This window comes from Typopeltis vanoorti, chromosome 6 (genome assembly GCF_054136105.1).
Source record: "Typopeltis vanoorti isolate ZY-2024b chromosome 6, IOZ_Tvanoo_1.0, whole genome shotgun sequence".
Lineage (NCBI taxonomy): Eukaryota > Metazoa > Arthropoda > Arachnida > Uropygi > Thelyphonidae > Typopeltis > Typopeltis vanoorti.
In genome coordinates, this window is record NC_143554.1 from 76,407,876 (window position 1) to 76,428,832 (window position 20,957).

The 20,957-nt window shown below is 35.3% G+C and overlaps 1 protein-coding gene across 1 annotated transcript in view; it reads left to right on the forward strand.

The window, feature by feature from the left end:
* The window catches only part of Nmt (N-myristoyl transferase), a 182,924-nt gene that overhangs the window by 13,301 nt on the left and 148,666 nt on the right, over positions 1-20,957 (forward strand). Inside the window, exons 2-3 of the mRNA XM_090393987.1 lie at positions 3,762-3,873; positions 16,983-17,130. Coding sequence (XP_090250113.1) covers positions 3,762-3,873; positions 16,983-17,130 — 260 coding nt within the window. The remainder of the gene's footprint in view (positions 1-3,761; positions 3,874-16,982; positions 17,131-20,957) is intronic.

Sequence of the window (20,957 nt, forward strand, 5' to 3'; positions counted from 1 at the left end):
CTCACTTCTCTGAATTAACTTTGTTTTATATGGCTCCTAGATGGAGGTGCCTTTGTGCTCTGAAGATACTGGTTAGAAATACAGTGAAATATTAATGTTGAACCAATTATTTTCTTTTGTTATTGTTTATACTGTGAAGCATATGAAGAAATAATTTGGTGAAAGTGACCATGCAGTTTTCACTTGGTAGATTGTATAGCATGAAGAATATTCTGTCAAGAAGGGGTATTTGTGGAACTACAAGGCAGGTGATTATGATCAACTTAGGAAGAAGCTTAAACCTGTGCCATGCCATAAAACACTACAGGGTAAGGATGTTAGTAGTGCATGGGAGACAGTTAAGAGTTATCTGGAGGAAGCAATATTAAATTGTATACCTAAGGTAAGGAGGGTTAATTAGGTAGGAGATAGATGGATGAATAATATCATTAAGCATGAGCTGCAGAAGAAGAAAATGCTGTAGAGGGTATATATAAAGAGAGGTGACAAGCAAACTCACGAACAGTACAAGGCTGTTCGTGAGTTTGCGTGAGAAAGAAAAGTGACCAACATGGCAAGGAAGGCAAAATCAGATTATTAGAAGAATCTAGCCGAACAGGCCAAAGGAAATCCCAAAGAGTTCTTTCACTATGTGGCAAGTAAGAGGAAGAATGACTATAGAAGATTAACTTTAATGAGTGATGATGGTCACCAAGTGACAGAAGCAGATAAAATAGTCAAGTTACTTGAGTGACCACTTTGCAAGGGTATATCATCCTAGTGAGGTTACTGCTTTAATATATGTGACACATTAAAGTGGGAACAGAGTTGGATGAATTAGAGGTTCTTAGGATATTGCAGGATCTCAGTGTAAATACAGCTGTGGGGTTAGATGGGATATCAGCTTGAGTTTTGCAAATTTATGCAAGGTAACTAGCAATCCCCCCCCCCCTTCCTGACTAGACTCTAATTTAAGTCTCCGTTCTGGTAGAATTCCAAGTGAGTGGAAAGAGGGCAAAATAATTCCCTTGCATAAGGGAGGTTCTAAGACTGCAGTAGCAAATTATAGACCAATTGATATCTCAGGCATGGTGCTAAAAGTACTGAAAAAAATTGGTCAAAGGGAGAATTCAAGAATGGGTGGATAAAAATTCAACATGACTTTGTGAAGGATCAGTCATGCCTTAGTAATTTACTTTTTATAATAGAGTAACAGCTGAGTTGGATAAAAGGATTTGGTTACATGATGATTCTGATGTATTTTACAAAGGCATTTGACAGAATACCACATGGAACTCTGCTGTGCAAATTGGAATAAATGGGGATGGATATGACACTGGTTAAGTGGATACAGGGCAGCTACTGGACAGATATCGAAAAGTGGTATGCGGAGAGGAAGAATCAAGGCAAAAACAGGTGACTAGTGATTTGTCACAAGGTTTGGTACTGGGACCGTTGCTGTTTAATTTGTACATAAATGATGTAGGAAATAACTTGAAAGGAGATATTCAGTTGTTTGCTATGGTGTTAATAAAGGCAATATGGAGAGCTTGCAGGATGATTTAAATGGGCAGTCAGTATGGGTAAAAGATAATGGGTGTCAGTTTAATGTGGAATAATGCAAAGTTATGCATTTTGGGATAAATAGATTATAAGCTGTTATCACAATGATGGCACTGTACCCAAGGAAATAGATGAAGCTTGAGATTTAGGGGTGGTGGTAGACAGACAGTTAAAGTTTAGAGGACATATTGCTGAGGTTGCCAAGGTTATGCCCATAGGATTACTTGGCTATTGAAGAACACATTAACAAGTAGAAATAAGGAAGTTATTCCTCTTTATAAAGCCTTGATATATCCACATCTGGATTACTGTGTCTCCTGGGTTTCTTGGAGATGAGGAAGTGGTGGGGAAGATTCAGAGGCAAGTGACCAAGATTAAGTTCCTTAAAGGGCTTTATAGGATTGATGCAGAAGAAATATTTCAGCACTTGGCTGGAGGGGCCAGAATCAAGACATCGTCCCTGAAAGTTGAATAAAGGTGTGGTTAGTATGGGTGTGAATACTAGATTTTTTGCTCGGAGAGTTGTGAATGAATGGAATGGGTTGTCATAGTCATTTGTGAGTGCTTTATCTGTTAATGGGTTCAAGGAGAGGTATGATAGATTGTGTGGATAGTTTGGGTCTCATGCAATGAATCTTTGGACACTATGGAGGTGCCTGTATAATAATAATGACCATCACCATAAGCCTGTCTATACTATCAAAATGTAATGTCTTCCTGTTAAAGCAAAATCTTGTGCTGGCATAAATCGACCAACCTTTGCTGGCAAAGGTTGGTCGATCGGTAGAGCCTCTGCTACTAATGGCTCAACAAAAAGTTAAGCAAGCTTAAGCACGGTTAGTAGTTGGAAGGGAATCAATCGTTTGATGCTGTTGGCATACTCTCTCGATGAGTCTTTGGACTCCCTGGAGGTGTCACATAATAATAATAAATAGTAAAGCATATTCCATTTCAGATCCATGAGCTTTTATGAATATATCCAGCCTTTTCCTTGAAAATACAAAAGCATAAAGAAAAATTATATTTGCTATACAATCTTTTTCTTATGGATGCCTGAAGACTCCCATCCTATCCTGCACAATTGTAGAAGACTGCTGAAGAGCTCGTATATTCTACTTTTATTAATACAATTTTAATAGCAGCTCTGTTTGAAATTCAGTGTTTTTCTTGATTAGTAGTAGTATTATTCAGAAACTTGAGGTATTATTGAGATGGTTAAAGAGCTCATATTCTAATTTGCTTATGTTTTGGCTTTTAAAGTAAAAGCTGGATCAGTTCATATAATATCACAGGATCTGAAGTGGCTTATAACATGCTGTTTGTTCTAGAATAATGTATTGTTCTTAATAGGAGAACATATTTTGCTATTTTCTTGCCCTGCACACATTTGATTATAGCCCCTGTCTCAAAAGGTTGCTAATACTGCATATTTTCCTGCCCTACCAGAACTGAATAAAATTAGCAAGATTAAAATGTTTCCATCTGCTAGTGGATTCTTAAAAATGAACTAATAAAAGGTAAATATATATATATATATATATGGGTACTTTGGTGGCCATCTTCTTTTGGTTTAGTGTTAAAACTGTGCATGCCAAGAGTCATAAGTGTCCATGACAGTAAGATTGTAGAACTAATATAATTTTGCTTTTGCATTTAAAATGAAAAGCTGTATATATTCACTGTAGATTTTAGAATCTCAAATAGGCTGTATTATGTTGTTTTGCCCTAACTTGAATACGGTGCATGTGGTTTTTAAATTTTCAATCCTTAATTTAGCAGACTACTACTTTTACATTTTTTTTTGTTGTTTTATGTTCGATGGAGAAAAAATAAATGCATTAAAATGAACTATTTAATCAGCCTTATTCAAAATAAGCATGCATACAGTCTTTGTTATTTAGGTTGAAAAGTAAAATCAAATAGTCGAGTAAAAAATGTTTCTAATCAGGCCTGATACATGCAGGGGGGCAGGGAACCAGTATAAATGATTGAGGCCCAGGTCCCAAACCGCATTAATTTAAGTTTAAACTGTATTTTTGGTAATATCATTATTAGCTGACAAGTCTGCCCTTGCTTATGGGGGTGGGGCAAATTTTTTCCCCTGTGAACAACTCCTTTTCCTCAGCTATGTAATAACTCCTTAATAGTATTTTATAATTACAGCTTTTCACCATCCTTGATAGTTTCTCCAATTAAATTTTTTTCCCCTCTCTTTTTAGTGGTGGAGGAGGAGGAACAGATCAAAAGAAAAAACAGAGGAAAAAGAAAAAGCAGAAAGAAATAGAAGAATCTGCATTGTCTCCCACTGATGGAAACAATGCTGAATTGAAGGTAATGAGAACAAGATTTTGAGTTTTTAACCAGCAGACATACTAGTCAAGTTTCCTAATGATAATAATAGATTTGTCCATTAAAAGAATTAAGGCAGGTTTGCTCAGCTAGTTGATTGTAACCATTTAGTTGATCTTAGAGCAGTTTTAAGTTGATATGTGCTGCTAAATTCATAAAATATTATTTATGTTACAATATAATCTATAAATGATTTCCAACCACATAAAGTTTGCTTTTATTGATTGTTTTAAACTAGTTGATATTGATCTTCAGATTTCTCACTAAGTTTAAACTTATATGGAAACTTTGTGTTGTTATGTGAAAATCTCATCTCAAATTTTTCTCAGTTTATGGAGCATGGCAAAAGTAATGCTTTCATGTGTAAAAATTTTACTTCATGGTATCTGATGTGCATGTGTGGAAGCCCTGAGCCGTGAATTTCTGCTGCTTGTGTGTAATCCTTACACACAAGCCTGCAGTATTCACTACTGTAGACTTGTGTGTAAGGAGTGAAGAATCTTGTTACCTCTCACTAGCAAACACTGCTGTAACAAATTTGCTCACTATAACAAACTGACCAAAGTCCCATAGGTAAAATACTATGCTAAATGAGATTCAATATAGCAATTTTTTTTTTAACACTACTTGAAGCATAAAAAATAAAATTAGCACAATAAAATGGTAAGTGCAATTGATGATAAATAAACCCCTTTCATGTTATTTTGCTCAAATACTCACTATAACAAACTTATAGTGATTACAGAAATAGTTGTTGTGATGGATATCATGAATTAGAATAGCATTATGTTGTATGAGCTTTGGCCAGAATTTTCCTGAAGTTTTACTTATTTAGTATGTTATAATGGTGTTTGCTGTAGTAAGAGTCAGTATATTATACAGCTAACTCTTTGTTCATAAGTGCAATGAATCAATCCTCTGTGGTTTAGTCAGTTGAACCTTGATTTAATTTAAGCACAAATATTGAATAAGTTTTTAACACTTGTATAGGTCACAAATTACAATGGGAGTTTTGCAAGAGAATAGATTCTGTGTATTTGAGTATGAATAGTCTAAATATGTTGTCAATAATATAAGTTATAGCCAGTGGTGGGATTCAGCCAGTTCGCACCGATTCGGCAGAACCGATACCTAATTTTTTTTGTTGAGTTCGGCGAACCGGTTGTTAAAATGGCATTTGTAATCAGGGTTCTCTTTAAGGTAGGTGCCTTGGCAGCCACCCAATGTGGAAATCACAAATTTACATTCCTTACTCTTTTTTAACATTCATCTGCATAACAGCATATTCTAAGCGCCCGTAGTAATGTTCATTCTGTCCATAGGTGAAAAAAAGCAGACTGAACTATGCTTGTAATATTTATTTATTCATTTCATAAAACTCGTTATACCTTTGATGAAATACTACATTTTTATTCCCTCGTGTTTGTTACTTCAGTAAACAAACATATAACGTAAAGAGAGAAGTGCCAAACAACGAGGGGGTGACACGCTGTTATTTGTTTCAGCTTTGTATTAAGCCTAAAATTCCCACGAGATATTATGAGTGCGCTGGTGTTCTCTGATCGGTAAAACCAATAGGAAACTAGGACACAATCAACCAATAGAAATATAGATTTCAAGGGTTATCTTATCACCCATTTTGGAAGCTGTGGAAAAACTTGTGATAAATATTGCATTTTTATCACAACTTTCCCCGTGACAAACAGGTTTGTCGTAGACATTATTCTGTCGTATTTAATCTGCATAGCCTATGCCGTTTATTAATTCAGCAAGAAGTTTTCGTTTAGAATCAATAAAATGAAGAAATGTATGTTCTGACTGATGTTTATCAATAGTATAAGCACAGTGCTTTGTTTATAAAAGTTTATGATATGATCACACATGGACAGAACCAGTAAAAATATTCAAATATATAAGCACATCTCTGCTCCTGCTCTATAATATATTAAAATAAAATATTTTTTAATTTTTTTGTAGTAGCCTTAAAAGATGAAAAGGCAACAAAGTTTGACAACCACTCCAACTTGAAGAAAGCTGCACGTCAATTATTGAAATAAAAACGATAACTCCAAAATTGAAAATAATCTTCCTGAATATTGGACAGTGCAACAGTATAACAATTTTAAAGAAAAATATGATGGACTGGTAATTTCTAACAAAAAGTTAGGTTGCGAGTATTGTGCAAAATATGACTATAAAAGAGAAAAGTGTTCATGTGTCAAAAGAATGGAAATGTTTTCAAATTGTGAGGCATCAGGGAACAAGCTTCTCTAAGGAAAAAAAATGAAAGAACATTTTTCGTCAAAAGTTCATAACCTTTGTAAAGAGAACTTAAGACAATGTGAGCAGGATTCAATAACCAAAGTAATAGATACGATGAATGAAAATATTTAAGTACTACTTGTAGAGTATTTAATGCAGTTTACAGCCTGGCAAAAAGATGTAAACCTTTTTCAGACATAGAAGATAACATAGAAGTGCAAATTAAAAATGGATTAGATATGGGAATAGGATTATATTCTCATAAAACTTGTGAAAGTAGTTGATTTCATTGCAAAGGAAATTAAAAAAGAAATATTTAATAAATTTATTGAAAATAATCTGAAAATATATTTGATTATTGATGAAGCTTCAATGATACCCTGCAAACCAATTATTATACTTTTCTTAAAAGTTGAGGATTCAGTTACATCACCAACAATTTTCGTTGAAACTAGTTGAATTGGAAAAACAAGATGCAGAGACAATATGTTCTTCAGTTATGGAAAGTTTAAATAATGTTGGGCTTACTAAGAACTACCTAGAAAAAAATTTAATAGAATTTTGCTCCGATGGCACCAGCATTATGCTTGGGAGAAAATCTGGAGTGAGCACTAGGATTACAAAAGAGTTTCCAAACATAATAATATGGCACTGTTTAAACCATCGCCTCCATCTTGTTTTAGATGGTTCGATAAAGGAAATAAAGCAAGTAAATCATTTTAAAATATTTATTGATAAGATATATACTATTTTTCATCAATCCAATATGAACCAAATTGAACTTTCCAAAATATCCGAACAACTTGGAATTGAAATTATAAAGATTGGTAGAGTTTTGGGACCAAGATGGGCTGCCTATAGTTTAAGGTCAACCCTAGCTGTGTGGCGTGCTTAACCAGCAGTACATATTTGAATAAAAATAGGATAAGCACATACATGCTTATCCTATTTTTATTCAAATAAAAAGTACTTAGGTATGGCTGCCTGTCTTGAAAATATATATTTTATAACTGATTTCGCATTGATGATTGATATTGTAAATGAAATTTCTCTTCTTTCAAATGCACTGCAAGCAAGAAATATAGACATAATAAAGACTGAAAAACTCGCGATAAGATCAATTAAAGCATTTCAAATGCTTGGAAAGGGAACAGGTCCATACGAAAAAAAAGTTGTTGAATTAATTACTACTTCAGAAACCTTCAAAAATATAAAATTTGTAGAAAATCATTAATTTCTCGGGCTTCCCCAGGAAAGACTTTTAGAAAACATCGTAATGAATTTGAAAAAAAGACTAATGGATTGTGAACATTTAGAAGCAAGTTGTAGCCAATTTCAAGATAGGAATAAATGATAGTTTCTCAATTTTTTGGAGCCAGATTACTGGAATATTGAAGAAGTACTAGTTCCATGGAAAGTAGCTGAAGAACAATTGCTCGTATTTAATGAGCATTTTAAATTACCAAATTGATATTAATGATTATCGAGATTTTGTGGAAAACGTTTTAAAAAATTCCCAGAATTATGCAATTCCTGAAAGCGTTAAAAGAGCTAAAAATATTGTCAGAACAATTGCTGTAAGTTCAGCAGAAGCAGAAAGGGATTTTTCAAAGATGAATATAACGTGTTCAGAGAAGAGAAGTCCTAACTGTTTCTAATATATCAAACACAATGACTATTAGTGTAATCTCTATCTCTAAAGGAATGGGATCCTACTCCTACAGTGAAAAGATGGTTAAGGATAAATCACACAGCCGATGAAGCTCGAATAAAAGCGAAGAAAATTGCAAGTGAGGACGCCAATCAAGAAGCAATATGGAAATATCTTAAATAACAGTTTTATTGTTTTTTGCCAGGTATTATTTAATATTTTTTCATTAATATTTTAAAACTCTTTCTTATAACATAATCTAGTTTTGTGTACCTCTTTTATTGTTCTTATTTAGGTATTAACTGCATGAAATAATAAACTACCTTTCGGTATATTGTTTTTTTATACTTAAAATGGTCATTAGGCAGCAAACCGGTTGTTAAATTATTTGAATCCCACCACTGGTTTTAGCATTTATTTGTTTAACGCTTGCTGTGCATCTCCATTCCAAGTATGCAAATATTCCCCCTCTGTCCCTGCTTGACCTGCTCTGTAAATAAGAAAAATTTGTTAGGAGGTTTTTTCTACATATGATGTTGAGATGAGGTCTCTACATGGTGACATCCTCTTGTAAGTTTTATTTTTATAGGAAGCACTGCATTGACCATAATGTTCAGATATCTCTCGGAGCTCACTGATAGTGGCACAACAAACGGAGGTCCGAGACCAAACTAGGAAAAACAGGACCATACCATCACACTATGACCTCCAAATTTCACAGTAGGAGTAACACTAGTAAGAGATGTTCACCAGGTATGTGCCTCATCCATTCAACTTCTTGGTAGAGGGTGTAGCCTGATTCATCGCTCCATAAGATAATTTTCCATGTTTCCACATCCCACTGTACTATTTGCATCACTGAAGACAATGCTGCATGTTGGTTTGGGTAATGTGAGGGAAAACTGATGTTGTGAGCCTCAGTTCTGAATGTTTTTGTGAAGATTTGTGTTTCAGTCGATGCCCGGAACTCCGCATTCAACATCTCGGCCAACAAATGGTGGTTTTTATGTATTATTCTTCATAGCACCCTACAGTCATGTTCAGTGAGTGTGGTGAGTCGTCTACTGCAGGTAGCACTTGCAGTTGACTCTCGTCGCTTCCATCTCAGTATGGTATCACTAATTGTTGAACTGGGATGGCCCAATTTGTGAACAATTTGTCAAACAGATAGTCTTGCAACATGGCATCTTATCACAATGCCTCTTTCAAACTCCATCAGTTCTCTTCTTGCAGTCATTTCCCCTGGACGCAGTTCCACTAACTTTGGAGCATCATATTCTTCCAGTTTATACTGGCTACAAACACGTGACTTGTTACATGGCACGATGCACCCAGCCCATAGTAGGGAGTGTCTGTTTTCTTTCCAAGTAGTGTGCATACACACACACACACACACACACACACACACACACACACACACACACACACACACACACACACACACACACACACATACAGTTTCTTAATATTGTAGGAATTTTACTTTTCTGTTCTATTCTTTGAGCTTATAAATTCATTGAACTATGGGTAAAGCCTTTACTGCTTGTGATTAGAGAGTTCTCTCATTTTACCTGCTCATATACAACTAGTCTAGCATTTTAATTTAGATAATGGATAGATTATATGTATACTAAATTTTTATGCATCAATCATTACAAGGAAGTTACAAATGAAAATTAAAGCTAGTTTATCTTTTTCAGAAAAAAGTACTGAAATCTTAATCATATAGTTATTCATAGTAATAACTATTGCCTAATGTCTGTTTTGTTCATTGATACAATTATTATTATTATTACAGGCAGCTCCAAGGAGTCCTTAGACTCATCGAGGGAGGCCCAACATCATGTCAAGAATAGCTATTCAACATTCACACAGTATCTATCATACTTCATCTTGAACTCATTTACAGTCATGGCACCCACAACAGACTCTGGCAGCTTATTCCATTCATTTACCACTCTCCAAGTAAAAAAAACCTAGCTCTAACACCCTTGCTAACCACACTCTTACCAAGCTTCCATGGATGGCCCTAGTCCTCCCACTACCAGTCCTATTCTTAAAAATATCTTCTGAATTAATCTTATAGAAACCCTTGAGTAATTTGAATGTCTCAATCATACACCCCTTTTTTGCCTATCAACCAATTTCTGCAGCCCACAAATCTTCACCCTGTTCTCGTAAGGTTCATTCCATAGTCCTGCTATTATCTTGGTCGCTCGTCTCTGGATCCTCTCCACCTCCTCCTCCCCATCGAGAAGAAACCCTGATGCCCATATCTGGGCACAGTAATCTAGATGGGGTCTTATCAAGGCTCGATACAGAGGAACAATAACCCGTTTGTCTCTGCTTGTTAAAGTATTTTTCAGCAACCAAGTGATTTGATGAGCTGATTTAGCCACTTTTGAATTGTGCCCCCTTCAACTCCCTATCCACCAACACTCCCAAATCCCTAGCTTCATCAATCTCCTGGAGTACGGTTCCACCAATGTGATATACTACTGCTAATCTTTTCACCCCAAAATGCATAACCTTACACTTTGTCACATTAAATTGACATCCATTTTCCTTAGCCCAGTCCTCCAAACTATCCAAATCATCTTGTAAAATTTTGACATCCTGTGCACTCACTATTGCTCTACCCAACTTTGCATCATCAGCAAACAAGTGAACACTTCCTCTCAGATCCTTTCCTATATCATTAATGAACAAATTGAAAAGTAGTGGTCCAAGAACAGAACCTTGCGGCACACCACTAGTCACAGGTCGTCTTTTGGACTCTACTCCTGAATAAACCATTCTCTGATATCTCTCCATCAACCACTCTCCTGTCCATCTCACCAACCCTATATCCATTCCCATATGCTCCAGTTTACTGATTAGAATTCCATGTAGTATTCTGTCAAAGGCCTTAGCAAGGTCCAGTAGAATCACTGTAAACCCATTACCCTTATCCAGTTCAGCAGTCACTGTGTTATAAAACGTGAGCAAGTTACTGAGGCATGATCTACCCTTCACAAAACCATGTTGTCCCCCATCCAGTATCCCATTTTCATCTATCCAATCCTGTATTTTTTTTTTGACTATTTTCTCCAAGACCTTGACAACAATTCCTGATATGCTGATCAGCCGGTAATTTTCAACAGCAGTCTTGGAACTTCCTTTATGTAGTGGAATTATTTTCCCCTCTTTCCATCCCCTTGGGACTAATCCAGACCCGAGACTCAAATTAAACAAAATGGTCAAAGGCATTGACAATTCTTTAGCCACTTCTCGTACGACACGAGCTGGTATACCATCCAATCCCGCAGGTGAAATGACATTGAGGTTTTGTAATAGACGATTCACCTCCACTTCATTCACCACAATTCCTGTATAAGCTGTTGGTTCTTCCATTTCTGCAATGTCACCACCAGGATGATATACTCTTGCAAAGTGCTCACTCAGTAATTCTACTATATCAACTGATTCGGTTACCTCTCTACCATCAGCATTCTTTAAAATCATTCTGCCATATACATTTTTTCTTTTACTTGCAACATATCGAAAAAATTGTTTGGGATTCTCTTTAGCCTGCATGGTTTATGTTCTTTCATAATCCGCTTTTGCTTTTCTTACCACACTTGTTACCCTTCTGGCCTAGGCTTTATACTGTTCATGTGCCTGCAGGTCACCTTTCTCCTTAAATTCCCTCCACAGTTGTTTCTTTTTTTGCAGCTCAAGCTTAATGGTGTTATTCATCCATTTAATCCCTACTTGATTTATTATTCGGACTCTAGGTATACAGTCAGCCATTGCCTCCTGCAAACACTTCTTAACTGCCTCCCATGCACTATCAACATTCAACCCTTGCAGTTTTACATGCCATGGCACTGAACCAATCAAACTCCTAAGCTTGTCATATTTACCAGCCCGATAATTCCACATGTACCTTGTCTTAATTGTAAATTCCACACCTTTAGCCACCTCCCAAGTCAAGACCCTATGATCACTCTCACCAATTGATGGCAATGTGGTCATATTAGTTACAGTCAGATCCTCAGATGCAATTACTAGGTCAAGCACTCTCTAACCCCTAGTATTTTCCATTACATGCTGTCGCAGATAGTTATCCCTTAATAACCGCATAAAATCCAATTCCTTCCTCCCATGTGTCTTCTCCTCCCTCCAATCAATGCTACTATAGTTGAAATCTCCCATAATAATTACCCTCCCTCCACTCATTTCTTCTATTTGCTTATGCATACTATCTCCACCATCTTTTCCATCACCTGGTCTATAGCAGCACCCAATTATATATTTTGTTCTGCTAGCCTCAATCTCACACCAAATGGCCTCAAATGTGCTCTTTTCTCAATCGTGCAATTCAGCTTCTATCCTCCTTGGCTGCAGCTCAGCTGCAGCCAATTATGCGTGAATTGTATCTCGGATGTGAATGAGATTGAAATATAAGAACCAGTTTTTGTTTGGTAGTATATCCATGGAGTCCTGGGCTCATTGTGGGAAACCATTCTTGGCTCCATAATCCACATTTAATTACTTAAATGTATTTTTTCTTTTGTTGTTTCTTGCATGTGTTCTTTGACTTTTGGGCTAGTTTTGAAGGTCTTTTAACTCATCTTCAGTTGGAAAAATTCTCATAAAAGGTTCCTACATCATGCTGAGATTTGAACTCAAGTCTTTTCTATTCTAGAGGCATACATGCCATGTTATTCTGATTGTGTTCCAGATCACTTTAAAATGTATTATGTAAGTGCCTCCGTAGTGCAATTGGAAAAGGCCTAAGTTCCATTCTCTTGTCATATGATGGGAGGAATCTTAATGTTTTTTTTTTTTTTTTTTTTCAATTGAAGGTGAGTTAGCCGATCTCATATGGAGGCAGCAGGGTTTTTCATCCTGCATACAGGCAAATTAGCCTTCAGAAGACACACAATTTACAGATGAAAAATACTAGTGGTGGTGGTGGTGGGCAGCAGATGGTGTTGGTGTAGATGATGATGATGGTAGTAACGGTTGGTTACTTTTAATTCTATGAGTAATTTGAAATTCTGGATAAGAATGAAAAATGAATATCCAAATTTACGTGAAATAGCAATGAGATTTCTTCTTTGTTTTCCCACCACGTTTCATATCTTTGTGAAACTGCATTTTCTGACATGACTGTACTTAAAACGAACCAGAGGAACTGCTTGCAACTTTCTGACTGTCTCTGTTTGGCTATCACTTCAATTCATCCCAGAATTAATAAGCTAACAAACAGAAAACAGCAACAAAAGTCTCACCAGCCTAACTAAAACCTTCAAAAACTCAGTTATGTAATAAAAGAAACTAAGTTTAATTTTTTTAAATAACTTATAATTGCTGTGTTAAAGTGCTGCATTTTTAAATTCAAAATATTAGTGTTGGAATTAGTGTTTAGAATTGAGAGAGTCATACATTTTTATTTATTAAATTACATACTTTGCATATATAAATATTTGGCGTGTGTATGTGATAATAAGTGTTTCGCAAACAAGTTGACATCCTTCTACTGCTTCTCCTGTCCAGCTAATATTTTATAAATATTTAAATATTTTATATAAATATTTAGGTTTGCTTACGCTTGGATCCGCCTAAACTTTTATAGTTTCTATATTCAGCACGGAACTCTCGTAGTTTCTCTATTCGGCTATGAAATAATGTTGGGTTCCATATCCACTTAATTTGAATAATTTTGCATCGCCGAAGTGAAGCCTTTTGGCTCTCTTTTTTTTTCAATAATTCTTGGTGCCTTTTGTGATGTGACACCTTTTTTTGCAACTCGTATGGTAAAGTATAAGTTCTGCATCACTTCAACCTGAGTATTTACATCTAGGTCTGGCTCCCACTGACGACACCTCAACAAAGGTTGAAACCGGTCTGGATAGTGACCTGCCCATAATGTATAACATCATACATGTCTGCTAGGAGATGTTTTACATTATGGGAAATACTAAGGATAGTGATCAGAGCTTACTCCACCTTTACTACGAGTTGTCCCTGTCATGAAAGGTTTGCTTACGTTTGGATCTGCTGAAACTTTTATAGTTTCTATATTCGTTACAAAACTCTTGTAGTTTCTCCATTCGGCTTTGAAATAATGTTGGATTCAATAGCCACTTAATTTGAATATTAAAATGTGTATTATTTTGTGCTGCAAATAATTTGACGTTTCTTTGACACAGTAGTAATATTGAAAAGGATTACAGTATGTTTATAAATCTCATAAATTTGTCTCATAAATTTGTTGGAATTTTGTGTTGGTGAAAAAATGCTCTCTAATTGCATATGAAAACCATGCTATTTCTTGCCAAAAAAATTCAAAATGAGTTTATTAATTTGTTAGTATGAAAAATATTGAATGAAATATTCAAATTGCTAAATATGATAGTATTATATTTTACAGCACTCCAGCTGTATCATGCAGAGATCAGTGAACAGAAATTATTTGATATGTAAAATTTTCATATGACATATATATATATACACATACACATATACATACAGAGTGATCAAAATTAAAGTAGTCCTGTAAATTTAAGGCCTTGTGGAGTGCCACCCAGTGATCCAAATGCTGCAAAACTTTTTCAGGAATGCATTGTCATCATGCAGAAGCAATATGTAAAAAAGGATGTAAAAAAAAAAAAAAAAAAAAGCCGTTCCAAAATTCAGTGCCACCAGGGGCACTGTATGATGTACCGAATGTAGATGTGGTAAATTTTCTGTATGTAAGGAGAAAAGCAACACAAGCATAAATAACACATTTTTATTTACTTTCATTATGCATTCATGGGCTGTACTGTTCAATGTGCTACCCTTCCTGGTAGCCACAAACTGCATCTTTTGCACAGTGTGTTCAATGGCAGAATGCAGCTGGTTGGGACTGATGTTGTGCTGCATTATGCTGCCTTTCAGTGCTGGCAAGTTATCAGGATGATCCCAATAATCTTTTTTAGAAATCTCCAGAGCCAGAAGTAACAGAGGGTGAGATCAGGTGAACAAGGTGACCATGCAGTGGGAAACACACAGCTGATCACTCTTGCTTCTGTGAAATGTTCTCAATGAATTTGAGAACATTTTCCACGGAGTGACTGATGTGTGGAGGGGCCCCATCCTGCATGAAAGTGACTAAATCCATGCACAGACAATTTTGTTGTGCCATAGCTGTTGCTGTGGCACAACAAAATTGTTTATCATATTGCTATACTTCTCAGCAATAACTGAGCAGGTCACAGGACCCAATTGGTGAATGTCCTCAAAGAAGACTGGTCCAATGATAAACTGTCAACCTGCACCAGACAGTAACTTTGGGTGAATGCAAAGGAATTTGTTGAATTGCATGCAGGTTTGCATAGCCCATACCTGGCAGTTGTGGGTATTCACAGCTCTGTTCGTGAAAGGGAGCCTCATCTTCTCACGAAATCATCCATGGCCGTGCAGCTTCCAACTCCACTTGAGCAAGGAATGTTAAAGCAAATGTCAGTCGACTTTCAAAGTCCGTTATGTAAGGTATATGCCTTGATACAGCATGCGCACTACAGGAACCAACACTGTTATTCATGGCCTGCTGCACAACAGCAGTAGCAACATCACTGGTCAATTGATTGGTTTGTGACCTCTTCCTGGTCTAACTCCCAATGATCCAGTTTATTAAACAGTTAATCATTCGTTACAGAGCACATGAAGATAGGAGACCTTGTCACCATTTGTTCAATTGACAAAATTTGCAGAGTTAAAGATGCAAATAAATTATATTCTTGGTTTAATCCTTTATCCCAGTGTAAGCAAACAAAGTTTGCACCTGAAGTATTTTCAGGACTGGGCAACTCGTATATAGAGGCTAATGACTTCACATCACTTGCCTTAGAATTCCATAATGCAAAGCACATATCCTTACAGACATGCATAATGCTGTGCATTATGGAAAGGATCCAGACTGCATCTCCAGACTGGTTTCGACCTTTATTGAGATCTCATGTTCTGAAAAATAGTTCAGGCTTTCACTTGGATAAAGAATTAAACCAAGAATATAATTTCTCGGCATCTTTAATTTATAGTATAACCAAGTGGAAAAAACTGCCAATAGAATTGCAATTGTTTAGGTTGTATAGCTTCATGAGCAAAGCACATTGGGGCAATGTTAGCTCATCACCGTGGATAATATTAAAGACCACAATGAAGGGCAAAATTTCATGTCCATCTTTTTAAACCCTCCTGGCCTGCTGAATTGTGTGATATGCAAATACCATGCATTTGGTGTTTACATGGTGACTTTTAAAATACCCCCCCCCAAAATATTGCTTTCTAATGATGTGCAATGTATTCCTACAAAGTTTTACAGCATTTGGATCAATCACTGGATGGTGCTTTACGAGGCTGTAATATCAGGTATAATATACTGTTTACCATGTATAATATACTGTTGAAGGGAAGTTTATTGATTTCATCAGCAATGCAGGAAAGACAGGAGAAGGAATTACATCAGAAATAAAGGAAAATTTGACAACATACTTTTTAATTAATAGGTCATCTTGAATTAGTTTTTCCTTATTTCTGGTGCAATCTGAAAATTTTATGTATTGAAAAATTTCTGTTAATTGATGTTTGTGTGATACTAGTCTGGAGTACTGTTATATTATAATTTTTAGCCATTTTTGAATGTCTTTTATTATTTCACTCCATATTTTTTGTAATGAAATTAAACTTTCCAAGAAATTATATTCTTGTTTAATTGTTTATGCAATTTTCCTGTAAAAGATTATGCATGAGTGATTCTAGAGGTTTAGGTGCTGGTTACATACTCACTATAGCAAACTGATTTTCACTAACAGATGCTTGAACAGTTCTGCAAGATCTTTATAGCTTCAAATTTGTTTTGAAGGAAATCCACTATCTTTTGAGTTAGTCATCTCTATCAGTTTTCTGTAATAAGTTATTTGAACAAATTTGAGATAATTAGATATAAGTCAAAAAGCAAGGTTTCATATTATTAGTTGCTCCACACAATCACCCTTGATCAAATTTTCTTCTATTATGCATGCATGATTGATGTAACCATCTTTAAAAACTAAAATATCTGTTCATATTAAACTGATGTTTTATGGTTTTAAAGCTTGTAATGAACTTAATGAAGTTTAGCTATGAACATGTTTATACATTGCAGGGCTTATCTCTAAGCAAGCTTCAAGAAATTAAAAGGGCTATGGAAATTTTGAATCTTAACATGGTTCATCAAGGACCAGCAAAAACTCATGAAGAAGCTATTAGGAAGCATTATGAATTTTGGGATACGCAACCAGTTCCGAAGCTAGGTGATACAGATTTTTATGCGTGTGTGTGTATATATATATATATATATATTCTGATTTAAAGTGTTATTTAATACAATGATGCCTTAATTTATTCAAGAATTGTGTTAGAATGTCTTTTGCAATTTAAATTCATGCTTAATATAAATAATCACAAAAAAATGTGATAATAGGCTTATGAGAGTAACTTTTGCATCCTAGCTAAGTTACCTTTTCCATTATACAGCAATCCCTCGATTAATGTCCCTAATGCATTCTTTAAAACAGGCACATTAATTGAAAATGTACTAATCGAATGTAATAACCTATGGGAAAAAAGTATAATTCGTTCCTCAAATTTCTTTTTTGAATCTTAATTTTTTTTATAAAAGAATTAAGGTATGTCTTAGGGCCTAGTTAAAGGAAAACCATGAAGCTGAAAGACAATAAAACATATTCAGAATATAAATTTTCTTCTTCTTCTAATACATATCTCGACACATTAATACATATTCTTCCACATATCTCACAGGTTTTGTTCCCCAATTCTCATGTTGGCCATGTGAGTTGGGACTTCTGCCTACTAGGTTAAGCGGACTCCCACTGCATAAGATGAAATGCAGTGGTTGTCCGCTGCAATTTTTTCATACAACTGATGGTATGGCCCTATTGCTTCTTCTACTCTTCTGCAAATTTTACTGCTTCTCTCTTCAGCAGGGTTAGCTTCTAAGCATCATTGCTGCTTAAAAACTTCAATTGTACGAAAAATATTTTCAAATTGTTTCTGTGAAATCTCTTTTGGCTGACTGTCAGTGGTTAAATTTTCTTCACATTCTTCGGGATCTTCCTGCTGTGCATCTAAATTTAGCAGGTCGGAATCACTCAATTCTTCAGAATGAGATTTAATTAACTCTTGGATGTTATCATTGTCAATCTCATCAAAACCCAGTTCATGCCCGATGTTGGCAATTTCCTCAACAACATTATCCATTTCATTTGAAAAGCTTCCAAAATCTCTTACACAATGTGGAAGAATGTGCTTCCAAATGACTTGCATATTGCTAGCAGTAATTTCATTCCAAGATTGATGAATATTTTCAATAGCAGATTTAACATTAAATTTCTTTCAGAATTCTACTAATGTCATAGAATTCTCATCAGATGTTGCTTCTATTGCCTGTTTAAATGTTCTTCTGAGGTAGTATGCCTTAAAGTTGCGATAATCCCCTGGTCTATAGGTTGTATGAAAGAAGTTGTATTTGGCAGTAAAATTTGGAACATAGTGTACATGGAAGTAGTGTAATATGCCATTAAAAATAACTTTATAAAATGTTTTAAATTGGTAACTAAATTATTTCATTCTGGTGAGTGATTTTTTAAAATAGTTAGCCATTAAAATGTATAGATAGAAAATTTTTAAAATCTGTAACATTTATTTTTAAGATGTATATAGGCGCACTAATCGAATTTGGGTATCAAAAAAATGGCGCACTAATTGAAACACACTAATCAGGGGCGCATTAATTGAGGGATTACTGTATACCATTTGTTTTCTTGGAAGACTGGGTGCTCTAAAGAACATAAGCAACCAAAGAGATCCATTCATATTTATTTATTATTATTATTATTTTTTTTTGCACAGTAAGAAAAGGTATGTTTATTTTAATCAGTATATCACAAACATTTTTTTTTTTTTGGAGGGGGGGGGACTCGTTAGGCGGATCAGTGAGACATCATCATGATCAGATTCTGTTCCTTCCACTCGAAATCAATTTCTTTGAGTACTTACCATTACTTCTACTTGAAGTACAAGGACACTCACTAGCTAAAAAAAATACCATATTTACTTGAATATAACTCACTTTTTTTTCCCCAAAATTAAAGCTAAAAAATTGTGCTGCTGGGATTCTGTCATTCCCAGGATGTTAATTTTATACCTATCCATCTCTTTACAATCAATCTCAAGATTACCCATCTGTTTACCCTGACCCCTCCATGTGCCTATGTACCTTCTCCTATACCTTCTTGTGTTCCTCATTCACAATATCACTGACTTTCATTGGAGACTGTAATATACTTCTCGAACAAGACCCTCTGCCTAAGCCCTGATTATTCTGTGCGACAACAGATGCAGCATGAGATATATTATAAGGCACAACCATATTAGCATTTTGGAGTGAAGTCACTACAAGAAAACAGTGGTAAGGTTGCAGAGGCTCTTTCCACATATCTTGCAGGTTTTGTTCCCCAATTCATCTCATGTTTACCAGGTGAGTTGGGACTTCTGCCTACTAGGTTAAGCAGACTCCCACTGCATAAGATGAAATGAAAGCAAAATAGGAGAGATTCACCCCAGCCCTCAACTACTCTAATAGCTTTGGGGGGGGGGGAAGAATAAAAGTTAGACGGAAAGAAAAAAGGAGTCGGACCAGTCTACAGGCATGGTCCAGCATCAGGTATTTTGGGTTTGCCATGCCCATACTCACTAAAGTGAGTCCTTGAGGTGAGGACTCTGCAGTCATAACTTGCTATTTTTTCTAGAAACTGTTTCATATTCATTAAATGATTTACTTTCATTTAAAGATTAAATATTTTTGATTTCAGCATAACTGTCCAACTTTAATTTGTGAATGGCAATAAACAAATATTCTTTTTTTTTTTTTTTTTTTCATGTTCTTTGAATTGTTGTGTATATTTAGTATGGTATGGATGAACTAAGTTAAATAATTCAGGAATCTTGTTTTGGAAACCAATTGCATAACCTTTTCAAGCAACTTTAGGCCGTCAATAATCAGGATGGTGGTCTCACATTGATGAAAATTGTCTATTACCAAAGACATTCCAAGAACATTCATGCTACTGTGGGATTCAAACCCATAACCTGTTGGTTAGAAAGCAGACTACAGCATACTGCTGCTGCAGTAATAAAAATGATTATTCTTGTGAATGTGTCTAAACCATAGTGCTACTGGCCAAAGGGGGAATTACGATGGACAATTAACTTTGTAGTCTACACATAGTGATAAGATTTCTTGTCAGAATTAAAGAACATACCTCATTATCATAGGAAGTACTAGAGTTGTACTTGGCCCAAAAATAGCATACCCACATGATGCCCTCACCTTAATATATTCATAGAAAATAATATTATTAAATCTTGGGGGGGGGATCTTTTTTTAAATTTTTTTTTATTTTTTAATATAATGTGAATCTCCTCTTTCATGAAAGATTTGTAAATCTATCATGTAGATTTACAAATCTTTCATTATCTAAGGATTAGATCATGAAAGATCTAATCCTTAGATCTGTGATGATTAGATGATCCCAGAAGCCATGCTCTACAGATCAAATACAGAACATTTTCAAGCCACCTTTTGCTCCCAATAAGCAAGTTGGTGGTTTCACACTGGACAAATTCAATCCCGATCTAAATAATCACTACTCTCTCTCTCTTCCTTCTTCCTCACATGTCATTGCCTAATTACCTAGGAAGGTTAGTTTAATCTTCCCAAACTATATAGTTAATTAGAAATAAAGTAATTTCTTTGCTCTGACATGACAGTAATTTCTTTGCTCTGACTAGTGTTATGGGTTTTGCAACCTTTCATGTGTGGAATGATAAAGAAAAAAGGTACTTTAAAAAATGTAGTTGTTTCCATGTATAATTTGAGTTATGAAGTTTTCAGAATCACTGAGAACTTTATCTATGAAATTTTTCATGTACTGAGTTAAATGGACAACACATCATGTAGCTTTTTTTTTTTCCCCAGAACTCTCTCTGACTGAAAATAGTCTTACAGGTTTAGAAAACTTTCTAATTCTGGTTCTGTTCTCTCACTATTTGGATAACT